At 38.0% G+C, this 15070-nt stretch overlaps 1 protein-coding gene across 2 annotated transcripts in view; it reads left to right on the plus strand.

Annotated features, from left to right (window-relative positions):
• The window catches only part of LOC131159475 (probable UDP-N-acetylglucosamine--peptide N-acetylglucosaminyltransferase SPINDLY), a 33072-nt gene that overhangs the window by 16348 nt on the left and 1654 nt on the right, over nucleotides 1–15070 (plus strand). For both annotated transcript variants that reach the window (XM_058114413.1, XM_058114414.1), the window contains 5 exons: nucleotides 4885–5006; nucleotides 5177–5358; nucleotides 5886–6170; nucleotides 7081–7228; nucleotides 7339–7683. In XM_058114413.1, the coding sequence (XP_057970396.1) occupies nucleotides 4885–5006; nucleotides 5177–5358; nucleotides 5886–6170; nucleotides 7081–7228; nucleotides 7339–7683 (1082 nt within the window). The remainder of the gene's footprint in view (nucleotides 1–4884; nucleotides 5007–5176; nucleotides 5359–5885; nucleotides 6171–7080; nucleotides 7229–7338; nucleotides 7684–15070) is intronic.

Below are 15070 nucleotides of genomic sequence, written 5' to 3' on the forward strand. Positions count from 1 at the left end.
TAGACTACTAATCTCCTATAAGCCTCACTATTAGGAATTTAGCCCAACAAGTCTAAATATCCATTCCAATGACCTTGATTAATCCTAATGACTTAAACAATGACTATAATTTCTTGAAAAAATTACATGTATTTTATAATTTTTTAAAGTTTTCTTTGTGAAGAAATGGAAGTTAATGAGTGAATGTTATGGATTGAAAAGGCATAAATATAGTGTAAACAGTGCAGAGTTGAATGAGTTATTTTTTAGAAATTTCAAGAATGCTGTGCTTCCCGCTTACATCCTTTGGACCAATATCCATTATTTGATGCGTTTGTATTTTAGCCAGTGGAAGCACTTCAGATATTCAGAAACATGTCAAGGCAAGGTCCTAGCTTGAATAAGCAATGATGTGTGGCCTTGAATTTTTGTTTCTGTACAATCAAGTGACTATGCACATATATGCATTGCGCTGCGTGTTTAATCAAGTTGATTTTTTCAACATTTTCACATCACCTACATTGCATTTTATGCTGTCACTTTTTTAGTCATCTTCATTCAAATTAGAGAAAGCAGTTCTATATGAAGCTTTCATCTTCATTGAAACCAAGCAAGCGTACGCAAGTAGGCTGTGAATACAAAGATTTTGCTTTATAATATTCTTTAATGTATTAAAGGAAAAAGGGAATGATGAAAGATAGCGATTTGAAATTAATGTAAAAAATCACTAGATATGGTCTAGAATTTTATGATATGATAGTGGTTAGTGATTTGTAGTTATAACCTATATCTATTAATCCAACCATACCCGCCATAAATAATTGGGTTAGGGTACACTCATATAATTATATAGGTCATAAATGAGTGACCCATTTAGACAAAAAAATTAAATGGATGAAAATGGGTGTACCTACTTAACCTATCAACCTATTTAAATTTTTAACATTGTTAATTATAATAGATTAATAGTAATGCATCACATTTAAAGCTGTACGTAATTATGTTATTAGTTCGGTTAAGATATTTACGCGATTACATAATTATTTACATACGTAATTGATTTAGTTTGGTTGTCTAAATTGATTAATATGTATGTACATAATTGCTTAATTGGTTTGGTTCAGTTATATACATAATTATGTATGTAATAATAATATTGATTGCACCTCTCAGTTGAAACTAAATTACGTAATTGCATAACTAATGCTATACTTCAAATATCTATATACGTAATTACATAATTATGTAACTGTTGACAGCTCTTTTTGAATATGTATGTAAATTATGGCATTGGGACCTCTCCATTGAAACTAAACTATTTAATAAGTAATTATTTACATAATTAAAACTATAGTTTTGAAATCTTTGTACATAATTACATAATTATGGACTTTAAATATGTATGTAATTAAGTAATTTATGAATCGACATAAATGTTTTAGTTTAGTTATCTAAAACAATTAATATGTATTTATGTAATTGGTTCAATTTAAATATGTACGTAAGTGGTTTAATTTGATATGCATGTATGCAATTATGTAATTGGTTCGGTTAGATATATGCGCAGTTATATATGTATGTAGTTATAATGTTTACTGCACCTATCATTTGAAACTATGCATGGGCTCACACTCACACTTTGTGCTTGCTCTGCAATTTTTTTTCTAAAATTTTATATTTATTTTAAGAATATAATAGAGGAAATGAATAAAAGTTGAAGGGTATACCAATTTGATTAGAAGAGTAGTTATGATTAATTATAAAAGTGTTTTAGGGCAGTTATGAGAGGCCATGGGGGTGTTTTGGGACAACTATAGATAGTTATAGGAGTTTAAAAACTAGACCAAGAAAGGAGAATCCCATTTCTAATAGTAGAGATTAAACTACGTGTCGACACCTGACTCAGGTGACCCATTTATTGTGAGCAAGTTTGGTAACCATTTTGAAAAATGTGTAAAGTATAGAAAACCAAACCATCAGTTCTCGAACTCACCTTTTATTTTGAAAATGGAGTCGCCACTTTATATTATTTTTTGATAAGGTAAAAATAAAGGAAAAAGCTTTCAAAGAGTTGAGTTTGAGAGTACCTTTGTGAATAGGAAAGGTAACCCATTAATTCTTTAAAATAAGAATTAAGAGATTAACACCCTATATCACTCGTTCTCAGAATGGTTACTGTATTTGCATTGTGTACGTGTCTCTCTTAAAAAGATAGAGTTTTTTGACATTGAATTTTCAAGAATTTTTGCAAAAAATGAGAGGAGGCATGGGCTGGTTGAACACCCTCAGAGGCTGATCAATCGTGCTTTGCTCTCAGTAAAACCGGTTGGCTGTCTCCTAATGGGCAGTAGACTGCCTAAAGTAAGTGGCCACCCACTTTTTTTTTTTTCCAGAAAAATCATGTGGTCAACCTAAACCTTTGAAATGACTTTCATAAGGTTTGTGCAGATGCTTTTGCCTTTTGAAGATCCTACTACTTTATTGCCTTTTCAATTTGCAAAAAAAATTTGAAAAAAACACACAAAATTCACGAAAAAGAAAGATAAGTTTTTATTTTATTTTATTTTTAATAGTTATGGCTACATCCATATTGAAATAGACTGACTACAGACCCAAAAATAGAGAGATCAAGCCATTTGTAGCTCCCAAAACATTTTTAAATTTTACTTAGAAACATTTTGGGTTTTAAAAGAAACCTCGACTTTTTGGAGAAAAATCAATATTTTTAGCAAAAAACATGATTTTCCAGAACACTCTAAATTTACAGAGCCTTAAAATCACTGAAATTTTAGAAAAGAAATCCATTTTCCACCCTCAAGTTGTATCGTGGGTCATCATCTTGAAAAATGATTTATTTTTTAAAATAAATTTGAGTTATTGGTTTTTTGGTGGGAGAACCACAAAACTCACTTTGAAAACGTATGAATTCTAGGAAAAAGTTATTCTAAAAAAGTGTCCAAAAGCACATCATGGACATTCATTTTAGAAAAAGACCTTTTTTTTATTTTATTTTTAAAGAAGTTCTTGAAGAAAAATGACTTTTTTAGTTTTTTAAGGAGAAAACCATAAACTAATATCATTCAGACAACCAACAGACTCAACCAAATACTCTAGTGTGTGTATAAACGCTAAGGTATCTCAAGAGACCAAGGAAAAGTCTAGAAAAGGACCAAAAATGACCACTGGACTAGGATGTCAACCGTACCTTAAGGGTTGGTCAACCGGTCGGTCTGCAGATGGTTGACCAGCCCTAAAGGCGCGATTGACCGCTTGTATGCACATTTCATAAATTCACAAATTTTGTGCATGTTTTTAAGAAATCAATGCATTAACCCTACACTAGACCTAGTTGACGTGTTAACATTGGAAATCAGCATGCATGCGTGAGAAACAGTATAGAAAAGTTTTGCAAACTCATTTAGACAAATTGTATTTTCTTGAAAAGAGTCGTGGAAATCAATTTGATTGTAAAACATGGATGCTTTTCTTCACCAAAACGGTGAGAACACATTACTTTTTCATGAATTTGAACTCAGAACATTGAGCTACATGAAAAACTTCAACATACACATTTTTGCATGCATAATGAAATGTGAACTTGGGACTTGAAAGAAAATGGTAAGAGGATTGACCTAAACACGAAATTTCTTGTAGGTATAGTGGGAAAAACACTTTCACAAAGAATGGAAAGATGAGATGAGAAACAAAGCAATGAGAGAATAAGTGTTTTCTCTCCAAAAACCAAAGTTCTGGTTTCTTCTCTAAAGATGGAAGAACACTGTTTTTTCTTCAACAAAGCCTCTCTTTTCCCTTGCTATGGCATGCAAGAAATTGCCCCTTGTATGGTCTATTTATAGACCATGCAAAAGGGAGGGAAAGGAAGTTGGAAATTTTTATGTTAAAATTCAAAATTCCAACTTCCAAAACCACCAACTGAAAACTATCAATTCCCTGACTCGTTGCTTGACTCGTGGCAACAGCTAGAACACATGGTCCACCCAAAACAATTAGCCAATCAGAAGCAAAAAAAATCAAAAGTTAAATTTTAACTGAACTGATTGACCACCCTATAGAGGGCCAGTCATCCGCCTTTTAGTGGCCAATCAACCGCTCTGTGCAATTTTTATTTCTTCCTTTGTTTTAGTTTGATTTTCAAATTGTTTAGCTGATTTATTATTTGTTTGGTTAAAAAATGACTACCGACGCTACGAAATTGCATAATTACTACTATAATTTGGACATTTTTAATTAAGCAACAAGATAATCCTCAAGGATGGCAGGAAGATGTGGTGACAATAATGTCTAAAGCTATAAGTTTCACCTCCAATATCCAACAATTGGCTTCACTTGTTTTAAAATTAAAAGGGTAAATGGGTTGACCCATGTGTAAATCAGTAGGATCATGAATGGGTCAAATCATTTTATATAAATGGGTCATAGATGGGTAAATTTGCCACTAAATTCACTAATGACTTGACCCACCGTTACCCATACCCTCCCATTTTACATGTCTAATAGTAGTGAAGTCATATATTGCCTGTTGTAACTAAAAATATATACTATGACCGTGATAAGAGTACAAGATATGTTGAAAGTATGAGATTATGGATTTCTTATTTGTCAAGGATGTCTTTTTAGCACTTGGTTTTAGTTACCTTCCTTTTTCTTATAGAAGTCACGAGTTATGAGACCCCCTCCTGCAATTTCATTGCTTTCTTTTTCTTTATGATCTGGGAAGTACTTGGGCATGAATATGTTAATACCTATCTGCATTCATAAGTTTATCCTTCCTGCTGCATGCTTTCAAGAGTTTGTGCAAACAACTGTTTCTTTAGACTAGAAGTTTCTCTTGGTTTCCCTATTTTTACCTATATTTAAAATCATCAGCAATTATTCTGTTTTCAGTGGGAATTTGGGGCTCTCAGAAAGATGTTTCCAAGATTTGATCTTGAGAGATCAAAACCATCCTGCTGCTCTCATTAATTATGCTGCCCTTCTTTTGTGTAAATGTGGCTCGATTGTTGCAGGTAAGATCTTGATGGGTTTTGACTTCTTCATGATCTAACCTTGAAGACATGTTATTTTTCAGCTTGGCTTGTTAAATGGGAGGGAGTTATTTCATTTCTTGTGGATTTTGCTTCTTCTTAATATCATTTTCTATTTACGGAAACCCTTATGTTAGTTTCCTTAATCTAAGGTGCTGGGGCAAATGCTGATGAAGGAGCTTCTGTAGATCATGTTATAGCTGCCAATGTTGCAAAGGAGTGTCTGTTTGCAGCAATAAAAATGGAACCTAAAGCAGCACATATGTGGGCAAATCTTGCTAATGCGTATTATCTGACCGGCGATCATAGAAGTTCTGGAAAGTGCTTGGAGAAGGTGTTCAATGTTACATTCATTTATATCTTCCCATTTTCATGTCATTCGTTTGTTTCTTTATTCATTTTAGTGGCAATGATTTTCCCCCTTTGTTTGACATTAAATTATCAAAAAGTTCAGGCAAAATAATTTAGTGTAACTTTTAATGGTTCTTTAATATTTTATTTGATGGAAGAATTAACAAGCTTATAGTCAAAAGGCATCAGATCTGCTACTTCAAGTTCACATATTTATGTGCATGATTATATTTAGTTGTGCATGTATCTATCTATGCATGGTGTTATGGTGTTGGCCTAATTCCAGTGAGGTATTGTCAGTTTTGGCCCACTTGTCTCACAGTTTTGTTCTATAAAAGGCATCTCACATAGTTGGGGCTGAACCATCCTTATAAGCCCAAGATCTCCTTAGCACACATCCAATGCGAAACCGCATAGATAGGGCTCAATCTAAAGTACATTAAGTTCATGGTTGATATTGTGCTCTAGGATTTTTATTGGCTTGAGCAATTACTGGTTGCATGTTACCAGGCAGCAAAGCTGGAGCCCAATTGTATGTCTGCACGGTATGCTGTTGCAGTCCACCGAATTAAGGATGCAGAAAGGCTGCAAGATTCTGGCGAACAGCTTTCTTGGGCCAGTAATGAGATGGCTTCAATACTTAGGGAAGGAGATTCTGCTCTGATTGAACTTCCTACAGCATGGGCTGGGTTTGCCATGGTCCACAAGGCTAAACATGAGATAGCGGCGGCATATAAAACTGAACCAGATGAGTTGATGGAGATGGAAGACCATGCTCTGCACAGTTTAAAGCAGGTTTTTTTTTTCCTCTGGTTTTCCTTCTGTATTCTGAAGCTGCTGCTACTTTCACATGATATTAGTTTGCACTTGTATTTCCCATATTTAAATACCCTGGCTTCTCTTTGGGGCCACCACCAAGTCCACATTGATGAAGGTATCAGTTGGTGCTGAATATATTGGTCCTCTTCTTCGTTTTGGCAGACGTTCTGCTTTAATATTTTTTAATGCCAAGACATGATGCATGATTATCTAAGCAGAATAACACTGGGAGTCATTTATAAAAGCCCTGTGGTGCACATTCTTTAGATACTGGATGGTAATTATTATCATTCAACAGTTTCTATTATTCTGTGTATTGTGTCAAGATTTTGTACATCCTGATGTAGATCATTGTAGCATTGTACATCTTATTTCATTGCCACACTCATGAAGGTTCCTTATATTTTGAAAATATAAAGGAAGGTAAATATTGCTGCCATCCTTGCTAATTAGGAAGATAAATATATCTGATTGAATAATATTGTTATGTTGTTTGGAGCATGGGCTTGTGCCTTGTGACTCATCTCCTGTCCCCCACCCTCCACTGGAAAGGCCAAGGGTCAACTCCTGCTGGGGCTGAGGTTGTGTATCTGTGCGTTTACCTTAAAAAGTTGTTTATGCTGCTGACAGCCATTCAATCCTCTCCTCCCGGTTATATATAATATTTTTTTAAAAAAATTTAAAATCTTATTTTCTTTTGCATACATCTTCATCCAACTGAAGGCTAGGAGTACCAGGGTTCATTTATGTAACCAACCACACCCCCCCTCCTCCTCTCAACTGCTTGGTAAAATTGTATCATGTAAAAGCAGGCCTGAAGGATGTATGAATCAGTTTTCTTCAACAGAACATCTGCACTCTAATTATATCTCTTTGTTTAAGTAAGGCAATATCAGAGGACCCAGAAGACACTGTGCAGTGGCATCAGCTCGGTCTTCACAGTCTCTGTACCCAACAATTCAAGATGGCACAGAAGTACTTGAAGGCTGCCATTGTTCGTTCCAAGGACTGCAGTTATGCTTGGTCTAATCTTGGTATACTCAATATCAACCACTTCTCTCTATTTTTTTCTCCAACTTCCTAAGTTTCAAATGGTGTGCTTACCATGACCGGGGATTGAGATTACAACACACTTCATATCCAGGTATATCATTGCAGCTATCAGAGGAACTCTCACAAGCCCAAGAAGTATTCAAGCGGGCCTTGTCATTGGCGATGCCTCAACAGGCCCATGCAATATTTTCGAATCTTGGAGTTCTCTGCCGGCAGCAAAAGCAATATGAACATGCAAAAGCCATGTTCACAAAGTCTCTTGTACTCCATCCTGGCTATGCTCCTGCCTATAATAATCTTGGCCTTGTATTTATTGCTGAAGGTCAGTGGGAGGAAGCCAAGTTCTGCTTCAACAAAGCCCTCCAGGCAGACCCATTGCTGGATGCTGCCAAGTCCAACTTCATTAAAGCTTCGGCCATGTCAAGAGCATGTTTGGGTACTCATTCTTCTCTGCTCCAAGCATAAATTATACTTAAATGATGGTTTGTCGGTTTCTCTACCCTGGAATGGGTTGTAAAACTGTACATCTTTGTTTACAAGGAAGCCAAAAAAAAAAAAAAGAAGAGCAGCAGCAGCATTCGTCCTGTAAATTTTTTTTAAAAATAAATTTTTTTAGCAAAATTGAATATGCCTTTGTCATATAAAATATAAAATGAGCAAGCTGTCCTTTTAACCTGCTTCATGCCAAAACTTGAATTCCTCTCTTCCTCTCCATCTCCATATGCCCTCTTCGGCCCTTTCTTGGGCCGTACTGGGGCTGCCATCAGCAATTTTTGCCGCCGAGGGTAAGTCTTCTTCCTTGTTCTAATACCATATTTTTTTTGTCTCCCATCTTCAATCTAAACTATCCCTTTTCATGGTTGATGTTTTCTTTTTCTAATAAAATAGGTCTGTTTCTTCACCAATTAAACTTTTCTCTCTTTTAGTGGAAGTTAATCCTCTCTCCCATTGCTAGTGTATTGTTGCTTCGGTGCTCAAGTCCATCAGGTTCCACAGATGGTTGCTGTTTCTCTAGCCTAAAAATGTTGTATAGGAAGCACATGAACTTTTCAAGATACTATAGTTTTAAATGAAATTTTTGCTAAAGAGAGAGAGATGCAAACCCGGGATCATTGCTATTAGAGTCCCACATTGGATGTGTACTAGAGAAATCTTGAATTAAGGATAATTTGGATTTGACTTTGTGAGAAACTTTTTATAAGACAAATTTGTCAGGCTAATGGGCTAAAGCAAACAATGCCTCACGGAAGTTAAGCTCAAGCCTGTTACAATACAATCCCACATTGAATGTATACAAGGAAAAATTTAAACTTATAAGATGATTTGATCTCTAACCATGTGAGACACCTTTTATAGGACAATCCATGATATTAATGGGTCAAAATGGACAACATTTTCCCAGAGTTAGGCCTAAAATCATTACAATTGCCGTGGTGAAAGTATAGGCATGATTTTGTAGTTAGAAGAGTCATCATTGAGGGCCAAAATCATGCTCATTTTCTATGTAAATGCAGTATGGCTAATGGCTATCTTGTAAATCAATTTTTTTCCCTTTTCCAGAAAAAGGGTTTTAAGGTGAAGGTCAAAGGATGAACATAACAAAATGATCTTGAGATTCTACGAACTCATATCATGGGAGCATTCTTCATGTGACCCCTTAAGTCGTTTTCCCCTTTGTTTTTTCGGTATTGGAACTGAGCACACCAGCATTCTTTTCTGTGATGATAATAACTCAACTAACTGGTGATCCTATCTGCTCGGATGTTTCTAAGTGATACACAGCGGACAATTTGTTGGCAAGTTCACACAAGGCCTTAGATTCAGACCAATCACTGAAAACTCAATTTGTTTTTAAGGAGGACCATAGATTGATTCAAGGGAACCCCCTAGGATGATTTTAATCATGATGTTGTGGGCTGAATTTTGGGTCTTTTTTAAGCTTATAAAAATTTCGCATCTGGAGGTTTTGATATTGGGTATCTGAACAATTTGCAGCTATAGATTTCCTTACACCGTGACAGTAATTTCTGAGCACAAAAACTTGAATAAAAATTTTAAATCTCATCAAAATGAATTAAACAAAACAGGTAAAGAGATGAGAATGGAAGATCAAAACATGGGGGGTTATTAGGCCTAGTGTCACGGACCCCCAAAATGGGACTCAAGTAAGGGCCGTGTGGCACTCGTTGAGAGCTCTCCCTCGACAAGTCAGCCAACTCTCACACGTTCAAGCCTGCAGGCACGAGCACCAGGTGAGTCTCAATACTCAAGGAAAACAAGGAACAATAGGATTTCACAGGGGCAATATATTCTTATACACCGAATAAGACTATAACAATCAGAGACATCATAATCCAAGGCAACAGAACACCACAATGAAAAGAAACTAATTGTATTATTCATTACAAGAAGAATCAACCAGACAAGCGAGAACACAGATATTCATATATTCAATTCTAAATCCCTGAAGAATACAATTATAGAAGTATATAAGAACCCTTTTCCACCATTAACTGGTAAAAATTATTCGCTACCCTCAATACTTTACTCCTGCGCCTTTTCACGTCTTCGCGTCCGTCCGCCACCCTCTGCTCTCCGTTCACTCTGCCCGCTTTTCCTCGTATGCCCAGTTCTTAGTGTGTTCCTCCCCCCTTTATTCCTGGTATTAACGTGTCACCCTCAATTACCAGGTCCCCGTGCTTTCCACTCTTTATCCCTTTCTATCCCCTTTCACTAACCCATCCTCCCCACCATATAGGACGTCCTCGTCGATGGTTGTTGTGCGGCCTTTCTCACTCTATGGATGGTCGATTGTAGATGTCGTTGACTACGAATTTGGAAATCTTCAATATTCGTTATGACCATGAGATGAAGGTTGGCGATTTTTCCCAAACCATTCTTTTCTTCCCTCAGTCCTAACCACTGAACTAGAAATTTGTGTGAAGACCATCTAGATGAAGATCTGTCTGAATGAATCTCCCGGACCCGTGAGATAGGATTCGCCTTAAGAAATTGTTTGATCCCTTAATTTGTCGGTTTTTTTGAGTATCTGCGTCATCGTGTGGAATGGCTTTAAATTTGCTTACATGAAACACGGACGGAATGAGGTATGTGCTTTCATCCACTCGGGTTGTCAAGGCCTATAAGATGCAGTCCCACCTTTTCGATTACTCTGATTGGACCTTGTAACGATCGTAATAGCCTTTTATCCTTACCACGAAGAAAGCGAAATGTCTCCGGCAGAGCACTTTTCAAGAACCAGATCTCCAGCTCAAATTGTTGTGGTCTCGTCCTTGTAGCCCTTTCTTCAGACGCTTTGTGCTTTTTCTAACTGAGCTGGGTGGATTTCGATGTTTTGCAACCAATTTTGTGAATTGGTAGGCTTTGGGCCAATTTCCTTGTATGGACCATCCAGATGGTGTGGAAAGGAGAGTCGGTGTGACTGTCACAATCTAAAAGGCTTATTAGTTGAGAAGATTCAAGAGTTTAAAACAGAATCTTGCCGGGTACGTAAAGGTAACCAATTCTTCTGCTTGGAGGACAAAATGTGCAAGTACTCTTCTAGAATCCATTAAACGTTTTTCAGGTTTGACCATCTAGTGTGGGGGATTCCGCTCGTGGAAGACTGAGGTTGACCAGAAAGCGAAGAGTCCCCCAAATCCCCCGTGAATCTAACCCTTATCAATAATTAGCTTCTGGAACACTAATATTTCACCACATGCTTGAAGAATAACTGAACCGTATCTCTGCTGAAAACGGCTCGAGAATGGTACACAAAAGTTGCATACTTTGAGAATCGGTCAATTAACAAAAAGAATTGTGTCAAACTACTCTACTTTGGCGACGAGGAAATGAAATCCAAAGAGACACTCTCTCTATGGGCCAGCAGGAACTAGCCATGGCTCCAATAACCTGAGGTCTTCTTCTTTCTACCTGTCTTGTTGACAGACAAGCATGTTTTAGTATAAAAACTCATTAAACATCTTGCCATATTCGGCCAATAGTACCACTGGTAATTCAAGCATGGTTCTTCGCCATCCAGGAGACCAGACCACACGTACATGACACTCTTCCAGTAAGGGTTTCCCTCACGTTCAGCTCTAGGCACATAGACTCTCCTGCCCTAGGTTCATTATCACGGTCCATCTTTACCATAATTGTCGTGTATTCCTTAGTCTATTAGTTTGCTTAGTGAAGGCGCCGCGGGTCTGTACTTAATGTGCTTGATAAGATCTTCAAAGGTAGCGCCAACCTACTAGTTGATAGACTGACTGATGATTTTCAATGCTGCAATTCAGTTTTTCTACCTTAAAGCGTTCGGCCACTTATTCATCTTCCCCAACTTTATATTCAAAAGCAAAAATAAAATTTAGCAGGCTCTCCTGCCCACGGGCTTGTTTGAAGTTAGTATAGGTTTGGACAAAAAAATGAGTAATGTACAATATCGGTTTTACCACAATTTGGACCCCAAAAGATAGTGTCCTCCACCCCGAAGACATCGTACCACTACGAGAAGCTCCTATTCCGTGCTGTATAGTTCCGTTCGTCACGACTTTTCTATTTTAAAAATAACTGGATGCCCTGCCTGCAGAGAACCTCCCTAATGCAAAGTCGGAAGCATCTACTTGCACTTCAAACGGTTTGTCACATCAGGAAAGATTGCACAGGATTCTCCTCAATTCTGTTCTTAATTCAAAAAATGTGATTGACACTATTGTGACCACCCCCACGGTACCCCTTCCTACAGTAAATTCGTAACAATACAACTCTTCTCAGAGTACCCCTCATAAAAATAGTCGGGGTTAGTAGTTGCTAGACCACGAAGATCGCAGTTTTCTACGGATGTAGGTGCTCGCCACCTCCTGATAGTTTTACTTTAAGACCATCGAATCTAGCCCTCCTCAAGATATGCCCCAAGATTTAATAAGCTTCTGAGCGAAAGCACACTTCTACCCTTTACTATAACTGAACTTCTTTGAGTTTTGAAAAACTTTCGAAGAGATTTTATGTTCTTCTAAGGAGCGTTGATAAAACCAGCATGTCATCAAGCGTAAACAACAACAAAAGATCACGTAGGACCGAAAAAACTGATTTCATTAGAGAACAAAAGGTAGAGGGTGCATGTTAGCAAAGGCCAATGACAAGGAATTTAAATGTTCCATACGCGTTGCAAAGTGGGTCTTCGGTTCATTCTCCCTCAACAATGCGCCTTGATGCAATCCCGACTCAAGTCCAGTTTCTGTGTGAATGAAATATCTAGGTGTACTAACTGCGTAAAAAAGATCAGCAATTAGTGGAAATAGGATACTTGTTGCGGCACGTCACCTTATTAAGAGCCCGATAATCTATACATAAGCGCAAACTACCATCTCGGTTTTTCTGTGAAAAATAACACTGGGCCCCAAAAAGTGCTTTGAAGCGGATGATGAACCTTGCTGCAATAAGGATCATTCAGTTGCTTCTAAGTTCAGCTAACTCAGCTGGCGGCCATGCGATAAGAGGCCACGTGCTGGCGCTTGACTCCGGCACAAAGTTCAATTTCGTGGTCAATCTTCATCGACGGTGGTTAAAACCCTCGGTAAGTGGTCAAGGATCCCTCCTTGAATCTTTTAAAATTTCCTTTAATCAAGTGGATATTTCCCTTACTTCGCATTCTTCTGAGATATTGGATAGAACAACGAAAGAACGATAGAGTTCTCCCCTTTTTACTCCCTTTTTGAATTGGAGGGCGGAAAGCAACTTTTTCATCGAAATTGTGTAGGAGAGGGGACCGCACAAGGTGCCTTACCATTATCACAGGGACAATTCCAAAGCTGGGATCGGCATTGAGCGTGTCACTTTAAGACAAAATTCATCCCCAACACCACATCAAAGGTTGTCAAAGGGGTGCCAAAGTGAAATCAACTGTTCCAAACAATGATCCCATTGGCATGCCCGTAGGTACCACCAACCGTGTTAATGCGTGGAGAATTCACTACTTTTATCATTGCAAACATCTTTATCTACTTGCAATTCACCGTTGAGATTCAGAATAAGCAAATGAAATATGGGTGACCCTGTATCATCATGACCTGATTTTTCCATTCCAAAAAGAGATCAAATACAATTAGTACCTTCTCCTGAGGAAGTGTTGTGTATTACTAGACGCTCTAATGCCCCAAAAAAACTCAAGGCGCCAACCATATACGGTTGTTCTTATGGAATTGCTGGTCGAGGTTTCGATTTCCCCTAGAATGGGGGCCTTATAGCATTCAAAGCTTAACGATCGGGGCGGGACTCCGCCACTCGATGGAGCCATGACAAAAAAAAAGACAAGAGATCGGTCGACGTCTCCAACACCCGCTCGTCCAGCCCTCCAATCTATTCATGGGAGCTATTTATCTTTACAAGACTATTGTCTACCTATCCCTTCCACAATTTGTTGGACTATACACTTTGTTGGGACGGGAATCATTATTGGCGGATGTAGGGAAATTTGTCTTCAGAATAATGAAACTCATCCAACTATCAACAGAAGAGAGGGACAAAAGAGAGATAACCAAGCACCTTGAAGACGTATTTCATTTCTTGGCAATGTCTTAAAAAAAAACCTCAGAAGAAAATGATCGTTTATCGATCAGTCATGTCTCACAATGTCCAACTCAAGGCTTGGTATTTCCTTACATAACTCTTCGAGCCAGTCTGTCAATTCATTACTTTGCTACTTTGCAGTACCACATTTTGTGAAGAATTGGGGCCTTCAACAGCCTGTTCTCAACCCTCCCATTTGTTTTAATGACACATTATTGTTACTGACATCATTCCATTTAGTCTCAACACAATTTTGCATTACAACCAGGTTATAAGTTGCCATATTGCCGGTTTATTCATAAATCCATAGGAGCACGTGAAGTAGTTGTGTTCCACATAAAGAAGAAATTGTCTAGCTCCTTTGCATCTTGTGTACCCCCAAAAACTTTAGGTTCCGGTTTACCTTCCATCGAGATCTCAGTTGGAGTGCAAATGCGCCATCGGGCTAACTGTGCACTGCATTCACTTTAGCAGGAGATTCTTGTTAAATCACTCCGACTTGACCCGCACTTGGCACATTGCCCATTCTCCTTCAAATCTCCTTCAAAGCAGTAATGGACAAAACTTTAACATCTTCGTCAAGGAAAGGAAATCAAGATTATCAGTGCTTCCGTAAGGAGGGCCTAAGCTCTATTGGTTCCCGTCTAGGACGAAGAGATGGCAATGCTGCCTCAAATATGTTGTAGCCTGCTCTCAAAAAGGCGTTCCAACCTGCTCGATACTCTTTTTGGAGGCATCAAGTTATCTTGGGTTTTCCATGGTGTTTCAAACTTGGAATCACGAATTTTTCAGTTACTCAAGTCTCTATACGAACTTGGATACCCCATAGAGATTTCTCGAGGGTTTCTTCGGCGGACTCAAGCTCTGTTGACACGCCTTTCTCTTTTATCAAAGTTGCCACCAACCCTAGAGGTCACCGAACGTTGTCTCCTAGGGTTACAAGTTTTGTATTAAGGCCTAAATGCGTTCTCACTCTTCTGACTTATTCTCATAATCCAACGCACGGTGCTCGCACACATTGTGCTCTTGATACCAACTGTTCACGGAACCCCAAAATGGGACCCAAGTAATGGCCTGTGTGGCACCTCGTTGAGAGCTCCCTCGACAAGGTCAGCCACCTCTCACACGTTCAAGCGCAGGCACGAGCAACAGGTGAGTCTCAATACTCAAGGAGGAAAAAAAAAGAAAAATTAGGATTTACCTAGGAGCATATATTCTTATACACGAATAAGACTTATAACAACCAGAGACAT

This window comes from Malania oleifera, chromosome 7 (assembly GCF_029873635.1).
Source record: "Malania oleifera isolate guangnan ecotype guangnan chromosome 7, ASM2987363v1, whole genome shotgun sequence".
NCBI lineage: Eukaryota > Viridiplantae > Streptophyta > Magnoliopsida > Santalales > Ximeniaceae > Malania > Malania oleifera.